At 38.4% G+C, this 20,451-nt stretch overlaps 1 protein-coding gene across 1 annotated transcript in view; it reads right to left on the reverse strand.

Annotated features, from left to right (window-relative positions):
- Positions 1-20,451, reverse strand: part of DOCK4 (dedicator of cytokinesis 4) — a 534,984-nt gene that overhangs the window by 79,537 nt on the left and 434,996 nt on the right. The window contains exon 27 of the mRNA XM_021715022.1: positions 11,183-11,277. Within this exon, the coding sequence (XP_021570697.1) occupies positions 11,183-11,277 (95 nt within the window). The remainder of the gene's footprint in view (positions 1-11,182; positions 11,278-20,451) is intronic.

A 20,451-nucleotide genomic window follows, 5' to 3' on the forward strand; every position in this document is an offset into this window, starting at 1 on the left:
TTGGAAGGCTGAGGCGGAAGGATCACTGGAGCCCAGCAGGTCGAGGCTGAGGTGGCCGGGAGTGGCCACTGCACTCCAGTCTGGGTGACAGAGTGAGACTCCAACTCAAAGAAAAAAAACAAAGAAAAAGAAAAACCTATGAGTCCTGTGGTATCTTTAGTACCCCAAATAGCAGATATCATCAGTGAATTTCATGTCAAGGATATAAATCACCAGCAAATAAAAGTATAGCATGGCAATTTTCCATAGACACTGACAAAACCAATGATGATAACTGAAGAAGTCATTGAAGTTCCCAAAAGTGTTTTACTCCAAAGTTACTATCTGAAACTAAAGCAGCATCTCTATAATAAAATAAAATATATATATAAAAAAGAAACTAAAGCGTAATCATCAAAAGACGGAAATGCTATCAGTCAAGGAAGCAGTTCTTTTCCTTGCATCTAGTATAAGATCATTAAACTTCTAAGTTTAAAGAAGAAAAATCTCTATCGTTAACATATGGTTATAAACACAAACTTTTTGCTTTGACAGTCAATGGAGAAATACACATGGCCCCATCACACACTTGAGTTTTACATAAAACAACAACAAAAAAAGCTACTTTCTGGCCTACAACTCTAGCTTGGATTGCTCAGATACAGCACCTCTAGTGTTAGTAAAATATGACATGCCTGAGGTTTAGACTATTGGGCTGAATGTCCTAGAAAGGAGCTAACAAACTCAATCTTCTAAGGGAGAGAGGTTGTTCCATGGCAAGGATTAACCAGTTGTTTTTTTAAAGTATACTGGGTCCCAAACACACAAACCATATTCACGGTTTCTTGAATTGCACTTGCTGGTAAACAACATGGAGCCCTGTGGTCTTTCTATGAAACAGTGGGTCTTAACCTGGTCTGTGCACTAGAATCACCTAGGAGCTTTCAAAACACAAACATCTTGATCATACTGCCAGAGACCCTAATGACTGGTCTGGGGTGCAACTGGAACATCAGGATTGTCAAAGCTCCCAGGTGATTCTCTCTATTTTTTTTTTTTTTTCTTTTTGGAGTCAAGATCTCAGTCACCCAAGTTGAAGTACTGTGCTGCAGTATTAGCTTCCCACAGTCTCCACCTCCTGGACTCAAGGTAGGCTTCCACCTCAGCCTCCCGAGTAGCTGGGACTACAGGCCTGTGCCACCACATCCAGCTAATTTTTTGATTTTTTTTTTTTTTATAAAGCTAAAAATCTCCCTATGTTGCCCAGGTGGGTCTTGAACTCCAATTCTCTCACCTCAGCCTCCCGAAGTGCTGGAGTTACAGGCATGAGCCACTGTGGCCGGCCATCCCAGGTGATTCTTACATGTCTTAAACTTGAATGGGTACCTGGTGATCTACTTAAAATGTAGAATACGATCCAGCAAGCCTGGAGTGGGACTTAAGATTCTGCATTTATATCAAGCTCTGGGTGATGCTATCACTGTTGGTTTTCAACCTGTCCTTTGGAGAGCAAAGCTCTAGAGTGGTCTGAGTTAGAAAAAACATTCCAACAAATTCTGCTGCAGCATTTTCTTGACTTCTGGAATTTTAGGCAGATTCTTATGGATCTTTAATGGGTCATGCAGTTCTTATTTCTAAGAATACTTCACCCACTTATCAGAGGTGCTCAAAGAGGCATGGGTGAAGGGCCTACAAGCTTTCAGGGACTTGGGAAACTATTGAGACCTGAAAAAATTGTTACAAAACCAAATTAAAACTGCAAAATAAAAACTAAAAAATGATTAGTCACATGCCCACAGAAAGTAACATGATTATCTCATTAGTTGTTCAATTTTAATATCTATGCAATTTTTTATTATATTAAAAATTATGGTTCACTTTTAATAATTTTACAGTTCCTAAATATGGTACACATAAATGCTGAGAAATCACAACCAAAATTAAATGATTTATTCACACACCAATAATTTAAGAAGTAAATGTAAAAAAAACTTTTAATTTTACTTTTCAGCAAAATTTTATCTACTGTGGGTCTACTTAATGTTTGATATGATGAGGAGTAGGGCCTCCAAAAATAAGACTGCCTACGGCTGGAAAGATCTTAAAATGACTCTATTTCAAATGCTTTTCATTAATGCTTATAACATGCAGCCCAAGCCAGAGGCAGCTCTCAGTGCTTCCCATGGTAACTAAGATGATTTCCAAGCACATAGGTCCCCCAAGCTAGCCAACGGCACTTATACATTATTGCTCCTTCATTGTAGTGGATACCTGTGGAGTTTAGGGACTTATTCGTTTCAAAGTATCCAAAACTATGTGGCTTCTCTGGTTTCATTCTTCCACTCATGACTCAGTGTCTGAATAGGGGGATGGATATTTCAAACCTCAGTGCTCTGACTCAATAGCCAAGAAAGGTTTGCAATCTGCTACCACAAATGGTCAAATTACTGATTTCCGCCACAGAAATGCAGGCACAGGGATAACTTGTGATGACCATAATCTACAGGCACAGCATGATAAAATGTATACATTAAAGAGGAACTGCACCGGAAATCAGTTATTGCTTCATGGTTCTCCATCTGCCATCTCATTTTAGGATTTAGGAATTACCTTCAAGCAACTCTGTTTCTCCCTCTCACTCCTGCCCCAGAAACTTTATTACCTATCATTTGGTCTTTTGAAAACAACTTTAACCTGATCATCTGCTCAAGGGCAAGTCCAACTCCAAAAATCATACATGGACTGAGAGAAACACCTTTGTGGATAAACTAGGTATCAACAATGTTGGTTTTTTGTTTTTGTTTTTTTGAGTCTGAGTTTCACTCTGTTGCCCAGGCTATAGTGTAGTGGCACATTCACAGACACTGGAGTCTCAACCTTCTGGGTTCAGGAGATCCTTCTGCCTCAGTCTTCCAAGTAGCTGGAACTACAGGCACATGCCACTATGCCCGGCTAATTGTTTGTAGAGATGAGGTCTCGCTGTGTTGCCCAGGTTGGTCTTAAACTCCTGGGCTCAGGTAACCCTCTTGTCTCGGTCTCCCAAAGTGCTGGGAATACAGGCAAGAGCCACTGCGCCTAACTCTATTGGTGTTTATACATTAAAATACTAAGGAAATCTAAACCCAAAGCACAGCTTCTTCCCCACAATTTAGAGGGCAGCAGAAAACAACACGAAGACACAAAGAAAAAGAAAATCCTAGATAGCCATCAAGGGAACTCATTTACGTTTATGGTGCTCAAAATCCAGCGAGTACGAGAATTGCCGGAAGGACACACAAGACTTCAGGCCTCACTCATCAGCCATGGCGTCAGGGGGGCGGAGGCAGTTTGCAATGAGGCCCAGCCAAGTGAGTCTAAAGGATGATCACTTGGCCCAGCCAAGTGATCATCCTTTCTCATTTGGATGACCAGTGTTACAGATGAAGAGAAGACAGATAAGGGCTGGAACTTACAGAATGGTACCGGGGGAGTATGGCCTTGTTTACCACTATATCCCCAAGGGCACAGCTCGATGAGTGTTTGTTGAATGACTGTAGCCCCACCACTACATTTGACTCTATGGTCTGTTATACTCATTTGCCATATTAGATAATTTTAAAGCATGAAGCCTATAAAATTTTTAATATTTTTAAAAGACATTTTGAAGAATGGATTGAAATTAGGCAAAGCTGATTCAAGTGGAGGGCACAGGGTCAGCTAAAGTAGACAAGCAGAAGAAGGAGCGATTTTGCTGTCAGTCTATGACAGATGCAGTGTGCATGAGACAAAAAATGAAAAAGAACTTAAATGCAATGATTTTGAAAATTCTCTTGGCTGGATGTGGTGGCTCAAGCCTGTAATCCCAACACTTTGGGAGGCCAAGGTGGGAGGATTGCTTGAGCCCAGGAATTTGAGACCAGCCCGGGCAATACAGCGAGACCTTGTCTCTACAAAAAATACAAAAGTTAGCCAGGTGTGGTGGTGTGTGCCTGTAGTGCAAGCTACTCAGAAGGCTGAAGTGGGAGGTTTGCATGAGCCCAGGAGCTTCAGGCTGCGGTGAGCTGTGACTGCACCACTGCACTCCAGCCTGGGCTGGGCAACAGAGTGAGACTCTAACTCAAAAACCAAACACACACACACACACACACACACACACACACACACACACACACACACACACACACACAAGAAGAAGAAGAAGGGAAAACTCTCTAGACCAGTGCTCTATTGGGCAGTACTGGTAGAAAACCACTCACATGGCAACAGTCTCTGTGTTGACCTATTAGGCTCAAACCCTAAGAAAGAATTTCCTTCATGTATCCATTCTTTCTACTAACCCCTTAAAATTTACCAGCAGGTGATCAAGTATGCAAGAAATTCCTGTATAAATATCTGCTGTAACTATTTAAGTTTGACACACTCATCATATTAATATATAGTTTTGATTTAAAAAATCCGTATCTTACCTCTCCCTGGACAGTAAAATCCTTTACTCAACAAAAAACTATACTCAACAAAAACAAAACAAAGACAGAGTGATAGTAGCTGTGTCAGTGGATACTCAGCAGATTAGCACTCAACCGCTCAACTTTTCAGGATCAGTATCATATACTCTACCTTCCTTCTTGTTACTATGGATAAACTGTCAATGCTCGTAGTTAAGATAAAACTTTATTTGTGTATGTTAGATCAGTGTTGCTCTAAATGTAATAAGTTTCCTTCACTGAGAAAGTCTTACCACAGAATACAATTATCAAGGAACTAAACAGCATACTTACTACAGATGATTTATTTTCAGGTACAAGTTCACTGTAGACAGGTAACAGATAGTTCTTGGACTGGCACACAGTAATCTCGCACTCACTCTCATACCTACTTGCCCACACAAGGACACTGTTCTTTCAATGATCCTTCCATTTCAATTAGCACCCATATTTCTGTCTTTTACTAACAGAGCCATTCCTATTAGTAAATCATCATGCTACCATATCCCATATTTTAAAAATTATCTGGGCTGGGTATGGGTGCTCACTCGCGTAATCCCAGCACTTTCAGAAGTCAAGGCAGGAGGATTGCTTGAGCCTAGGAATTTGAGACCCCTGACTCTACAAAAAATATAAAAACTAGCTAGGCATGGTGGTGCATGACTGTCAATTAGTTATTTAGGAGGCTGAGGGAGAATTGTTTGTGCTCAGGAGGTTCGAGGCTGCAGTGAGTCATGATTGTACCACTGCACTTTAGCCTGGGTAAACAGAGAGACACTGTCTCAAAAAATAAAATTAAATTAAAAATTAAAAAGAGCCATTGCTTTATTAAATTCTGGTGTGGCCATGTGCTCTTTGAGCTATGGCCATCACCATGTTTCCTAAGCTTTGGCTCCCTCCCCTACCTTGGGGAGGTGAATCTCTCCTCTCTCTCCATTCACCATTGCTTTGCTAAACTCCACATAGCTCTTTAAGCCATGGCTGCCATGTTTCTTGGCTTTGGCCCCCTCCCCTATCCTGGGGAGGTGAATCTCCTCTCTTTTCTTTCTCTAATTTACTTTCTAAATAAATTATATTTTCCAGTCTAACTGCTGTGCAATTCTTTGCATCTTTCTTACGGCACCAGATCACATACCAGACACCACTCTCACCCCCTCCCCATTGGGCCTAACCTAACATTTTGAAGCCCCACTGGGTTTCTTTTTAAAAATTTATTGTAGAGAAGGGGTCCTGCCATGTTTCCCAGGCTCGTCTTGAAACCGTGGACTTGGGCAGTCCCCTTGCTTCCACCTCCCAAAATGATGGGACTATAGGCGTATGCCACCATGCCTGGCTGGGATATCTTTTAACCCAACACTTCTATATGATTTCAACATACCAAATAAGCCAAATCTCTCTCTTGAACTTTAGGGAAACCTGACATCTAAAATTAATGAGGTCAAGGAGACAGAATTCAAAACCTTAAATTTTGATTTTGAAAGTTTGTCAAATATCAAAGGTTTAATTAAGACAGATGAATTCATAAAACAAGATCACCAAATACTGTAAATTAAGTCATTCACTTAGCCAATAATTCAAAGATTTTAAAAATCAGAGAACTTTATTCTTCAATAGAGAAGACTCATTTCCTTAAATACTAGGGACTAAGAAAAACAGTTTAAGGGCTCCTGAAATTGTCTCTCTCCTTTATCATCATCATTACTTTTTGCAGTTTACTCAAAAGGTAAACAAAATTCTTTCATTATCTCTTGAAATTACACAAAATTTTTTCAAAAGAGAAAATCAAATTATATCTTTGCACAAGTGTGCAAAGCTTTGCACAATTGCACAAAGCTAATTTTAATAAAACCTTACAAACATTTATTTACTTTTAATCTATTTGACTATAAGGTAACCTTTTATAACCTTTTACAATTTTTTATTAAAGAATATTATTGATCATTGCTGGGCGTGGTGGCTCAATCCTGTCATCCCAGCATTTTGGGAGGTAGAGGCAAGGGGATTACTTGAGTTTAGTGGGTGTGAGACCAGCCTGAGCAACATGGCAAGACCTTGTCTCTGAAATAAATCAACAAATCAGCTGGGCATGGTGGCACATACATGTGGTTCCAGCTACTAGGAAGGCTGATTCAGAAGGATCTCTTGAGCCCAGCAGGTTTAGGCCACAGTGGCCGTGAGCACAGCACTATGCTCCAGCCTGAGCTGAGACTCCAAATAAATAAATAAATAGGACCCTACTCCTTCTAGCTCCTTTCAGATATAGCCTTATTTTTCTGTTTTCAGTTTCTCAGCTCCACTCTTGAATTCACTCTAATCAGACTTTCCTCTCTACCACGCACCTGAAACAGCAGTTGCCAGGGTCACCAACATCTACCACAGTGCCAATTCCCAGGGACAATTGTCGGTCCATACCACCACCAACCTCCCAGAAGCTCCAGATATTCTTTTCTTCTCGAAATACTTTCTTTACAGAATGTTATTCTCCTCTGGTTCTCATCTGACATCATGGGCTGTTTTTTTTCATTATTCTTTTCTGGATGCTTCTCTACTTCCTGACCTTTAAAATGTCGGTGTGCCCCAGTGCTCAGTCCTAAGTCCTGCTCTCTTTTCAGTGGGCACTTTCTTCCTGGGTGTTCCCATTCAGCTCCATAGCTTCAAATCCTGTCCCTCTGCCGATCAGCCTAAATGTATACCTCCAGCCCCAACCTCGTCCTTGAGCTCCATCCAAGCATGTCTAGCCTTCCCTTCTATACCTTCACTTGGATATCTAACAGCATCTTAAACTTATGTTTAATACAGAACACTTCTCCTATACCCAGTGTGACTCCTCTCTCTGTATTTTCCACCTAGTGAGGGATACTGCCATTTTTTTTGCTCAGGTCAAAAATCTAAAGGCCATCTTTCAAATTCTTTTATCTGTCTCCCACCACATCTGGTTACTTGTCCGGTTACTGTCCACCTGTCCAAGTCATCATCAACTCTTACCTGCACGGCTGTGGTAAGTTCCTAATTGGTTCTCTCTGGTTTCTCTTTTGTCTCTCTGTCTGCCAATAACTAGGCCCTGCCATTCTCTTCCAACCTCATCTTTATTGGTTCCTTCCCTCCCCACGTTTCAGCCATACTAACAGCCTTTCAGTTCCTTGAGTGTGCCATATTTTCTCTGACCACAGGGCCTTTGTATATGCTATTCCTACTAACAGGAACATTCTTCCTTTGCTGTTTGCTTCTTACCTTCTGCTTCAGCATTCAGCTCAAGCTTCATTGCTTTACGAAAGACCTCTCCTATTCCAGTTCAGAACAAAGTTACTTTCATAAATACTCTCAAAGACCCGTGCTTTTGGTCTTTATAGTACTTATTCTACTCATTAGGTATTGAAAACTATTTGATGGTCAGTAAATAAACGGATAACCTCCTCTAAAAATCTTTGATTTTAACAAATCGCCTATTTGCTATATCGAACTCCTCTGAAACCTAAATTGGTTAATGTATGATATGTTTGAGGCCAACATGTACACAAGATAATCAAAATAAAGATCTGAAATTTCAACTGAAGGGCCAGGGAGTTTTTACTTTCCACAGTAAGCAAATGTGTTATAAGATTTATCTCCTTGAAAATATGTATAAAGCTGTGACTTTATTTTTGTACTTTACTTCACAATGTGTATGGGAAGGGGGTGGAGAGAAGCTTATCTCAAAGTGTCCTGTATTTTTGGTGCTTAATTTTCATCTTCCTTATGTTCCTTCTTTCTTAGACTGAACAGTTGTCCTCATCAGAAACATCTACCAAGAACTTACAGTGGGTATGAGATAGCTTTGCAGTAAGCAATAAAGAAAAGGACTGTTTCTTGCCCCTGCAGAATATAGAGTAGACACAATTGCCGTGATAGACAATATTAGACATTCCGGTGAAAATAAACAAAGAAGGGCTGTACAAATCACCAGGTGTCTGGTTGCAGATGTTTGGCATGACTTTCCATAAAGCAGGAAAGCTACAAGATTCAAGATAACATGGCTTATGGATAAAAGTTAAAGGCATTTAATTTACTTGAAAACAAAGGACTTACAAATAAAAGAATATTCATTTTGAGGAATGAGCAATTCAGTTGAGTTCAAGGGTAGGGCAATGGTGACTTCTCGGCTAACTGCTATCAATTTGATATGTTTTAAGTATACAAGTAGGTTAACAAAAATGGAAGTTTGGGTTAGAATGCCTCTTCAGTAGCCCTGATCAAATGTTAGTTTGAGAAAGTTAATACTGTGGAAGAAAAAAATGGTCAACTTCTGAGACATAGATCTAACTCTGCAACTTGCTTCTACATAATTTAGTACATGGGAAATTTTTCTTTCCAGTATATGCTCTTTAACATATTTAAAATATCCTTCATGCCTTTCAAACATCAACTTTCCTACCAATATTGTACAGGTTAATATTTTTTCACAGATAAAGCACAAAGAGCTGAGGGCATATCTCTGGAATGCACAGCATTTATACAGCAAAAGAGATGCTGTATACTTTCAGACTTTGAATGGGAGATGGCTAGGGACTATTAATTGAGGAGAGGAGAGGAAAGCAGAGAAAGCAGAAGCGCATGCAGCAGGCAGCCTGCTCCAACTTGGCAGGTGTCTTGCCAGGCCCTGAAGTCCTGTCCATAAATGAGGTTGGACTTGCCGCCACCAGCCATTGCCAGTAGAGAGGCAGTGCCAGACTCCTATTAGCACTCACTTGGGTGGCGGTGGAATGAAATCACGGCAGCTAGCAAAGCGGATGGCACTTTTCTTGGGATTGTATGGGAGTAACCTTCTGTTTAAGTGTATTACACAGATCTCATCTCTCACAAAAACCATGTTCCTATTTGGTTAACACTATAGATGAAAATGCTGAACATTGTGTGTTTACTCAAAAGCAGAATCGACCTTTCTTAGTCTGTGATACACTCATGTGACCACAACATCTTTACACATGCAGTAAAGATGGCCAGAGAGAGACAGCATCTGATGTAGAAAAGACACACTGTTGCAATGATTTTCAGCAAGCTCATGCAGAGATTGGATATGTAAGGAACAAAATGTCAGAGTTACTTTCAGTTTGAATTTCTGCCACTGAAATTCTAATTCAAGCCAAAATAGTCCTCTGCACACGGGGCAGGCAAAATGACCAAATGTTGATGAGGAATGATGATGATGTCCGCAGCCTGGACTCTATTCTATCTGGCTTCCTGAATCACCTTGTAGCCCTCTCCAGGTACCCAGGATGTTTGCTCTTTGGTAATAAGGCCAGATACATGAGCAAAAGCTCTCACTTAAATCTGTAGCATGTGGACAACCAAATGAATAGATATCTGATTCTACTAACAGATATAAAACTAAATATGCTAAATTTTAAAGAGAATTATTTCAGCAGTCTCAATTAGTCTTCAAAATGGAAAAACTGCTTCTGCACTTATGTAAAATATAATATGCCATGTTATACTATTTGTTACTTCACAAAGTTTTTAACACATCATTTTAACACCTCTGAGTCTATAAATGTATACCGCAGAAGCCATATCCAGCATATCTAAGCAAAATTGAATCCTATATGCCTGCAGCTCTCACCACCATCATATCTAGAGAAGACAGTGTGACTTTGGCCTGTGGATGGATATCTGGAGAATAAAACCTTTACCCTGAGCATGGAGTGCTGGTGTTTTGAGAGGAGAAGGAAGGAGAAGTGAGCACATGTGGGTTTGACAAGTGAGAATGCTGAAGAAATTGGGTAAATAGCAAGTTTGGAGGCTGGTTAGCAGGACGATTTCCTAAAGAACTTCTTCAATCTCTATTTTGAGGCTATGGAAACAGGAAGCAGAAAGAGTTGATAAACTCATGACATTGTTACTCTCCAGCCCTTGCCATTCTGACTGCCCCTAATATCTTTCCTGATCCTATTTCTTCTAGTACTGCCATCAGATCATTTTAATTTTTGCTGGATATGCTCAATATAAACTAATGTTGTCAACTTCTAGAAATTCCAATAGCAACGTTACATCGGTAACTTCCCAGATGTCTATATTTAGTTCTGAAGTTTCCTCAGAGCATTCTTTTCTGTCCTCTACTGGCCATACCACTTGGATGGATAATAGGAACTTCAATCTTCACGTGTCCAACTCAAGGGTCATGTCTTACATATTTACTCCCAGTGTTCAACACATGATAGACGCTAAATGTATTTTGTCAAGTTCAAATAAAGAAAGATCAGAAATGACTCAAAAGTCCAGCAACAGGGAACTGGTTAAATAAACTATAGTATATCCATCCAATAGAATATTATTCAGCTGTAAAATAAAACACATACAAAAATGAGAGGCTATCTATTAATTTGGAAAGACTACCAGAATTTCTAAGTGTAAAAGCAATGTACAGATCCGTGTATGTATTATGCTATTTGCTAGATTGTGCATAAAAAACACCACGAGGATATGCAAGATACAAATAAAATGATTACTACAGCCTGGAAGTAAAGGGTAGATGGGAATGCAACTTCTCAATGTATACTCTGTTCCACCTTAAAATGTTTGAACTATGTTAATATATTTAGAATAATAATTCAAAACAAACAGTATATTAAAAAAGAGTGGGAAGTTAAATTCAGAAGCAAAAAGAAAAAAGAACTTCAAACTTGAGATCAAACTAAAAAGATCATTATGTGCTCTGCTCTTTCTCTTACATTGAGCTACAATTATCATCAACTTAAATATCTTACTTGTTAGCAACCAAGCGCATAACAGTCCAGTCCTTTGGAAACATCTCTGGGCGTATCAATATTCGGAACACAGTAAATATCTGCAGCAGGAAATCCTTGGATAAGAAGGAAACAGATAATTTTATTGATTTATTGTAACTGTCAAACACACACACACACACACACACACACACACACACACACACACACACAAAGAGTTGTACTGTTGTTACCATTTCCAAAGCAATTACAGAGATGGGAATCATGCTTTAATAGTTTACTCAAGAGAAGGAATAATTACCCTTCCCATTCTTAGCATTCAAACTCATTGGCTTGCTGTCATTCCTAAATGTTTTCTTTTCTTTTTCTTTCTCAGGTAGAGTACAACTTTTCATTACTCTTCACAAACTCTAAAAATTTTGGTTCTGAAAATAAGTGGAAAACTTGCAACAGAATATTAGCAGGCAAATATATTCTTTCTTGTATTATAGTGTCTTAAACATTAGAACTCTTTTCAACTCAAGAGAACAGTGAATAGTCCTGGTTCGGTCCTGCTTTCCTTTAAGTGGGTGTCAACATTTAGAAAGTTATGTTCATCAGAAAGCATCTTATATATAAGCCTATATTTTCTAGAGAGTGTTCTTGAGATGCAGTACTAAGGGGATGTGTGCAGGCTTATAGTATCTGAGTGAATTATCCTGAGTGTGCGATGCAGAATAAATTCAAAGGAGGATATGTGCTAAGTTGAGCCCAGTGACAAGTACCAAGGAGCCATGAGAGTGTCAAGATATTCCTCACAGAGGAGCCATGCCAGAGGGCAGTAGAAATTACTGAGATGTTATCTTTAAATTCACCTGAAAACATTCTTGACAAGAAGCTATCATCAGACATGGAAATATCTCTTCTTTAAGCATGACAAGAGATAGGGCCAAAACGCTGTAGCATATGATACTTACAGGGAACCAGGGAGATAACATATCACATGAAATGAATAAAATGATCTTTCCCTACTTAAGAAAGGATTGACTCAATCTAGCTTTGATTTATATTTATTAGATTTTTTTTTGTAACCTTAAGTGATTCTAGGAAAATCAATTTCTCTACCAATCTGATCGAAGGCAACAGTATGGTGTTGCTTCAAAAATAAAAAGCAACCTCAAACACAAGAGTTTTATTTATCAAATCCAACAACACATTACATTAAATATGTAAGCTGCTTGAATATAAGATTATGGCTGTCACTCATATCCACAGACGATAGAAAGATAGAATCTAAAATCTGAGAACCATGTGGTAGCTTTATTGTTTTTTTAATATAGGCTAACAGTTTCAATCAAGCCTATAAATATTTTGACAAGAATTTATTTTAGCTTCTTTGGCATTGACACTCATACATTGATATGTAGTTTGTGCTATGTGGAAACATGCCCACCAGGTCATCTGTCTTTAAATGGCTACACAGATTCTGCCCATGAATCACTGGAAGCAGAGTTTCCCAAATGCATTCCGCTGCAGGTCAGATAATTTTGGGAAAGACTTCACATTTAGCTCTCTCGTGGGATGGTGGGGCGTCAGCATACTAAAATTGCAAAAAGCTCCACCTTTTTTTTAAGTTGGAGTCTCATTCTGTTGCTCAGGCTGGAGTGCAGTGGCACACTTATAGCCACCCCAGAGTTGACCTGCTGGACTCTGGCTAGCCTTCCACCTTCAACCTTCCAAGTAGCTGGAACTACAGGCTCACGCTACCACACCCGGCTAATTTTTTGATTTATTGTAGAATCGAGGCCTCACTAAGTTGCCCAGGCTGGTCTGGAGCCTTTGGACTCAGGTAATCCTCTCACCTCTGCCTCCCAAAGTACTGGGATTACAGGCTTGAGCTACCACGGCCGATCACAAGAAGCCCTTTTAAATGCATTTCTAAAACTTATTCAAATCATTTCTCAGTTGATTCTTTTGGGTTTCTCAGGCATGAATACATAGAATCCCTGTAAAAAAGATTTTTCCATTTATCTTTCATAGGGTTCTATCCCATTTCAGTTTCCTATCTTGTTGCATTTGCTTAGATAGATATTAAAGAAAAGTCATAAAAGTGGAGATTCATTTGTTTTTCATAGCCTACAATTAATTAGAAATCCTTTACATAAATTCTAAAATACTGACATTTGACCCTCCTGCATCAAAATATGCAACAGAAGTTGAAGGTAGCACCCTTAGTGGTAGTATGCATGCATGTATGTGTGAAGAGAAGGGAAAAAGGAGGCTGGGATGTCAGTTGCATGGAGAAAAAAATAGGCTGACAGAATTGGCTACAAGATGCAAGACATCCATCTTATAGGTGAGCAATTTCCCTTGTTCTTTTGTAGTGCTAGGGACAAAGAAAAAGTTACTCTAGGTGTAGGAGCAAAGGAAAGATAACCTGTTTAAGTGCTATCTCATCTTCCTAATCCCTTTTATCTCATAAATCAAAGGGCTATAATAGCAACATGTGACATTGTCGATGACTGTGTATTGACATGTCTTTATTTCCTACCAAGAATACTTTTAGTAGAAACTCAAGTAGATTTCCACAGTCTCCATTCAAGTTCTACCTATGAAACCAAACACATTCATCTGTAGAAACCATTTAAGAAAAATAAAATGTTACATTAAGAATCAGAAAACCTAGATTTTAATCCTGGCTCTGCAACTAACTATATCAATGACCTTGGCAATTCATTTAACCTCTCTGGAACTGAACTCTCATACTTGGAAAGTGTGGGGGATTGAAGGTCTCTTGTAGTTAGAGATATTTAAAAAATGAATATGATCATTTACACATTCAAAAGGCATTGCCACATTTTTCTAATCTCTAAACTGTAGTCTAATATTTTATCACATCACACTGGGATAACAAAAATATCATCTATTTTGGTACTTGCATGTAATTTAGTTTATCAAGTATTTGTCAACTGTCATGCAGCAGGTTTCATTTCAAACTCAATTTCAATATTTGAAAGTACTAAGACCTGAATGCTAGATTTTTTTTTTTTTTTTTTTTAGCCAGAGCTTGACTTGGTCTCCAAGACTGGAGTGCAGTAGCATGATCATGGCTACCGCAGCCCTGATCTGCTGGATTCAGGTGATCCTTTTGCCTCAGTCTTCCAAGCAGTTGGAACAGGCACACAGCACTGTGCCTGCCTAATTTTTTTAATTTATTGTAGAGAAAAGATCTTGCCAAGTTGTCCAGCCTGGTCTCAAACCCCTGAGCTCAGGTAATCCTCTTTTCTCCATCTCCCAAAGTGCTGGGATTATAGGTGTGAGCCACTATGCCTAGCCACTAAATTCCCTTTCCTTCCTACCCCAAATACAATGGCATTTCCTTATCTGTTCTCTCCAAGTACTTTTCAGTCCTGGTTATTTTCACTAAATATGTGCTTATGCATAGACAGATACAACTATTTTGCACATTTAACTAGATAACACATACTTTTTATAACTTAAAAAAGAGTATTACCATGCTTATAATATTCCTGCTTGGCTAGCACACAGAAATAAGCGTTTCAAATGCCACCATTTTAAACTTGGTAGCCTGAGCAACTTGGTAGCCTTGGGCAGTTTCTTTTTCTGTTTGTTTACTTCATATAGTGCAACATGGTAACTTAACTGTTTTATTGGTTTTCTTCAAATCAGCATTCAAAATAAAAGGGAACAAGGAGGTGCTATAAAGAAACTTTTTCTGTAGTACAAGAGGTTCAAGCTAGAAAGTTCTTGTGAAAATCTTCCAAAACAATTAAAAAGTCCTGTGATCAAATATAAAACAGTAGGAGCAGTTGTTATGATTTTAGAAATTATTGCTAACAATTATTCATTTATAACTATCGGGTGCTTTACTAAGTGCTAGGCACTGTGTAAGATGCTGGGGACATCTGGTAAGGTAAAGTATATCCTTTCATTTATTCATGCAATAGGTGTTTATGGAGTGCCTGGGACATTTCACACAATAGTAGGCTGAATGTACTCTTTACTTTGATGGAGCTCACAATTTGGGGTGGTGGCAAAAATGAGGTTGAAAGATAAACAGGAATAAATAAAAGATAAACAAACCTTGTAACTTTTCCATGGCGAGGAGTTTGGACATTTATCCTGAAAACAATGTAGAGACACTGGGGGGTTTTATACAGATGTTTGAGAGGATCAACTTTGGGTTTTAGGAAGATTTTCTAACTGTCCCATATACAAAATTATTTTGTGTTTACACATGTTACCATGATATTGAGAAAGATACAAGGCAGAAATGGGCTTAGAAAACATAACTGGTGAGACACAGAAACAGGAATTTTGAGAATATGAAGCATGAGTTAAGACATTCATAAAATGACATATCAGAAGGCAGGTAGACTAGGATTATCTTCTTTTGTCAAGAACAATGAACAGGACAGTCTTCTAGAAACAAATTGCCTATATTTATGATTTAGACTGTAGTCTGATGTTATTTATAAAGTTTGCCACAAATTTCAAATGTGGAATAGCTCTTGATATGGGGTTTGAATTCAATTAAAGGGTGTTGGTAATAATTATCACATTGAAATTTATATACTTAAAATGGAATGTTTAAGTGTATTATGCAAAATAACTCCCAATGCTCTTCAATCTTTTAGAGCTATAGAACTATTTTTCTGTAGTCAATATATTCAAATAAAGATGATAAGTCAAAAATAATTGTATGGAAAAAGAAGCAGGTAGGAATATTAAGAGTATTTATTAATTCAACAAAGCTTTAATATTCCAAACTCTGTGCCTAGGACCCTACTTGTGGTCCCTATTCTTAAGAAGGCATAGTCATAAAAAAATACAAGGAAACAGCAGATAATTATAATGCATTGCTACATGCTGTCAGAGGGGGTGATGCATCCTTGTGAAGGCTTCACCAAGAAAGTGATACCTGAGCTGGATGCTGTAGCAAGAGCTGAAATCAGAGAAGGGATTACTAGGGTTACACATTAGGCAATGAAAATGAGGTGGTGGTAGAATAGGTATTTCAGACAGAAAAAAATTATTCAGAGGAATTAAAAATTATATATATTTTGGGAATATACAAGTAGTTTCAAGTGGCTGGAGTGAACAGTGGTTGGAAGAGGATGGAGGATAATGAGGTTGGGAGGTAGATTGACGAGAGGAACAATGTGACAAAGAGATTGAACTTTGTCTTGGAGGTAATGGGAGGTGCTCAGTTTTAAAGTTTGACTGAGGTTTGATCAGATATGACTTCTGAAAGTGAACAGACCAGCATATAGGAGACAATGACGAGTTATAATAGTGCTGTACTTAACTTCCAGAACAAGTACATCTCATGCTTACAGTTCTATGAAAGGTCATAATCAACAAAGAACAGGAGACATGGACAAAACTCGAACCCCCAGGATGAGGTGGGTGTATAATAAAACATTACTGACTACAGAAAGGGGGGGGAACCAAACCTAATCACTACCTAGTGTTTACTGTTGTTCATTTAAAAATAATGTCATGTTCCAGAGAAGAAAAAATTGAACAATGCAGAGTGCCAGTCCTCAGGTTTTTGCTCCCACACACTTGTGTTCTGACACTGTGAATCATACCACTCACGCATGAGCACCTGAGGACCAAAGAGAAGAAATGGCTCCTGTTCAAAAAGCCATAAGCCACTTCAACAGTAACCTTGGAGGTTCTTTAAGCATGAATGGAGTTCAAACACCATTAGTCTTGTTAGATACTTAAGAACTACATACTTTCAAAATTCATGTTGATTTAGAGAACCACTGGGAAATGCTAAGAAAAATCTTTCTTTGAATTAATAAAAAGAAAGAAAAGAGCAGTGACCCTGGGAATAAAGAACAACAATAGTCATTTGTAAATCTCAACATATAATTTCTCAGTATCAATTAAAATTTGAAATGTATGTATCCTATGACTGTATAATTTTACTTCTAGAAAATTATCCTACTGCAATAAGAACACAAGTCCATAGAAATGGATGTATGAAGATGTCTACAGTAAGATCCTTTCTAATGACAAAAATTAGGAACATCCTGAATGCCCATCAAAATTACTGTGTAGCATCCAATGAGATTCAGAAGGATGAGGAATTGAGCTATACAATATCCATGAGATGCTGTTGTGTAAAAAAAGTACAGACTAATATGAATAGTAGGATTCCACTTTTTTTAAGAGAGAGAGAGAGAGAGAGAGAGAGAGAGAGAGAGTAGCATGGAAAAGAATCTCTGAAGCTACACCTCTGGTTATTAATAGCAGCTACCTGTGGGATTAGGATATGTTGGTGGGGTGGGGGAGACTATGCTTTATGACTTTTTAAAACAGGGCAAAAGTAGGATTATGTGGGATTTTTAGTGCCTCATTCCAATATTAGCTATAATTTTCCATTAAAATAACTATTAAATTATACTTTGACTTTAATTTCTAATCTAAATGTAGATATGAAACCCCAAATAAATCTCCCTCTACTAATCTGGTCTTTCTCAGACATCTCTATTCTATGATTAGAGTCACCGTATTATCTTTCAAGAGCTGACAAATGGCATTTTACACAATTTGAAAGCAAAGATTTTAGTTTAGGCAAGTTTACTAAAGTCTAGGGAAAAGCCGAATTTAGCTTCTCGAACAAAGAACTAGGGATGTTAATAGAGTTCCTTACTCTTCCAATTGCTTGGCACTCATAATAGCAAAACTCAGTCTTTGTGGCGAGGGAAAGGAAGGATGAAATGAGATGCAGGAGAAGGGTGAGTACCACATCTGGCACATGGCTATGGGCGTGGGGGTAAGGAGGTGTTTCATAACTTCCAGCCATTGTCACTGTTGTTTGTATATATCATACTCATTTATAACTTCATGATTTAAATGGGCTTAATAATAGAGATTATTTTACTTATCTTGATGTCCCTCCAGATGTCAAATCTATAATAAAATAATGGGGGTGTACTTCATGGGGTCCTCTCAAGGATTAAATGCACTAGTTTTAATCAATTGCTTGGAACAGTGCCTTGTACACACCAAGTTCTATATAAAATGTTCTCTTCCTTTACTGCAATATCAAATTCCAAAAATGCTCTAAAATATTTAGTCCTTCTGTTCTAGTCTCAATAATCAAGCAGGGTCAGCCAACATATGACCAGCATTGTTGCATGTAAATATATTACCAGCTATTCCACTGACAGGAAGGTATTCATTAAAAGCTAACTTCATCTTAACTTTAAAAAAATTGGTCTTATAATCCATTAGGGAGCAAAGGCTGACCTGAACGATTTGTAGTCTTTTTTTACTCTCCCTTGAGTGAATATTTCGTAGCATTACATATCCTGTTGGAAGTAGTATGTATATACTACATTATCATTCTGAAATAATAAAAATTATGATTTCTGAAATAAATTTGGTACTAGGAACTGTGGATCACAGACTAGAGACAAGTGTTATCTTTGAAAAATATTGTAATATAAGTTTCAGGAACATAACTAGGGATATGCAGCTTTGAAGAAAATTGAGTATGGGAAAAATGTATCTGTTAAAAGGTGACATCTGAACTTTTAAAATGTAGACTAAAATCAGATGACTAACTAGCCTTTTTTTTCTTATTGTTTTGACTTATTGTAAAGACAAGGTCTCACCAAGTTGACTAACTAGCTTTGAATAAATTAAATAAATGTCCTCTAGCCTGCAGCTCACGCCTGTTATTTATCTTTCATTCTTAGATGGAGAAAGATGATCTTCTCCTGGTCAAGGATGAGTCTGTCCCCTCCTGCTGCCTCCTCAGGGAGCCTCACCCTGTGAGTGAGTACTTCGTTCGTACATCTTCAGCATCTCCCTCCCCACCAGCTCTAATCATTTTAATATTTATACATGCTTAAGTATCCTTCATCATAAATATTCCTGACATTCAACCATATCCTTCAGCAGCTACCTTATCCTCTTTTTCTTATATATATCCACCATATCTATTTTTTTTGTCATTCCTCAGCCCATGGCAGCTTAGCATCCATGCCTACCACTGAAATTGCTCATAAAGTTCACCAACAATACTAATGGGCCCTTTCATGATGGTTCTTGACCTCCTTGCAGGAGCAGGCCCTCTTCACTACTCCTTCTTCTTTAGTGCTTAGAATTCAACGTAGGTCCTTTTATATCACACTCTAGACTCACCTTGGATGTTCACATTTATCCCCATTTATCATTTGTCAATGATTATTCAGTGGATGCCTTCCCAAATCTACTTCCCACAGCCTAGCTCTCTCTCCTGAGCATCAGATATGGCCTACAACAACTCCATTTGGATGTCTCCCAAGTGGCCAGACCCAGGCTGAAACTGAATTTACCTTTGCTTCCAAACCTGTACACCTGCTCCTCCTGGGTTCCCCATGCAGTGAATGGCACTGACATTCAGACAATTGCTAAAGGGCTGAGGAGTCAACTCCTTCCATATATATATTTTTTTCGATAATTAATATATAATATAAATTGTATGCATAAAATCAGTCATAAGTTCTGACAGTTCAGCTTCCCAATGTCTCTAGAGTCTATCACCACAATCACCTCTATTTTGGGCCACAGTCATTTCCAGCTTAGATGACTACAATGAGTCTTATGGGGTTCTGCCTCCTATCTTGACATCAGCAAATCCATTTTCAATAGTGCAACTAGACAGGTCTTTCTTACCTCAAGCATGATAGTATTTCTCCCTTCTTAAAATCCCCAGAAGCTTCAAAATGTCCTCAAAATAAAGTCCACACTTATTCATACAGCCTAAAACTTCATATTCTATCTAAAAGTCAGCAAGTCTTTCTTTACTTTGTAAAGTGCTAGTCATGTCCTGGGATCTGAGGATATAGCAATGAACCATTCCAAGTTCAGATATCAAGGAGCTTATCTGTGGCTGTGTGTTGGGAAAGATGTATAGAAAAATAAAAATACTCCAGCTTCTAATAAGTGTTATAAAAATAGGGTGGGGAGTATGCTGTGTCTATCAGGGTATTCATGTGACATTTTAGTTGAGAGATCTGGAAGTCTCAGCCAAGATATGTCTAGCACACTCCTACTAATCTCTCAGTTCTCAGCTGAGACCTCCCTTGGGAAGTGTTCCTGTTGCCTTGAGTCTGGGTTGGCAACAACTCCCGGATGCTCCATAGCACGGTGTATGCACCTGTACATTAACCACTCAGGGCCTTAATGTGCATTACTTGTTTAATTCCTCCTCTACAGGAACAGGACATCTTGTGTCTAATACATCTCCAGTGCCTACAACAGTGCTGGCCATCCTTGAGTTGCTC

Source organism: Carlito syrichta, unplaced genomic scaffold (assembly GCF_000164805.1).
Source record: "Carlito syrichta isolate Samal-C Ts95f unplaced genomic scaffold, Tarsius_syrichta-2.0.1 Scaffold306577, whole genome shotgun sequence".
Lineage (NCBI taxonomy): Eukaryota > Metazoa > Chordata > Mammalia > Primates > Tarsiidae > Carlito > Carlito syrichta.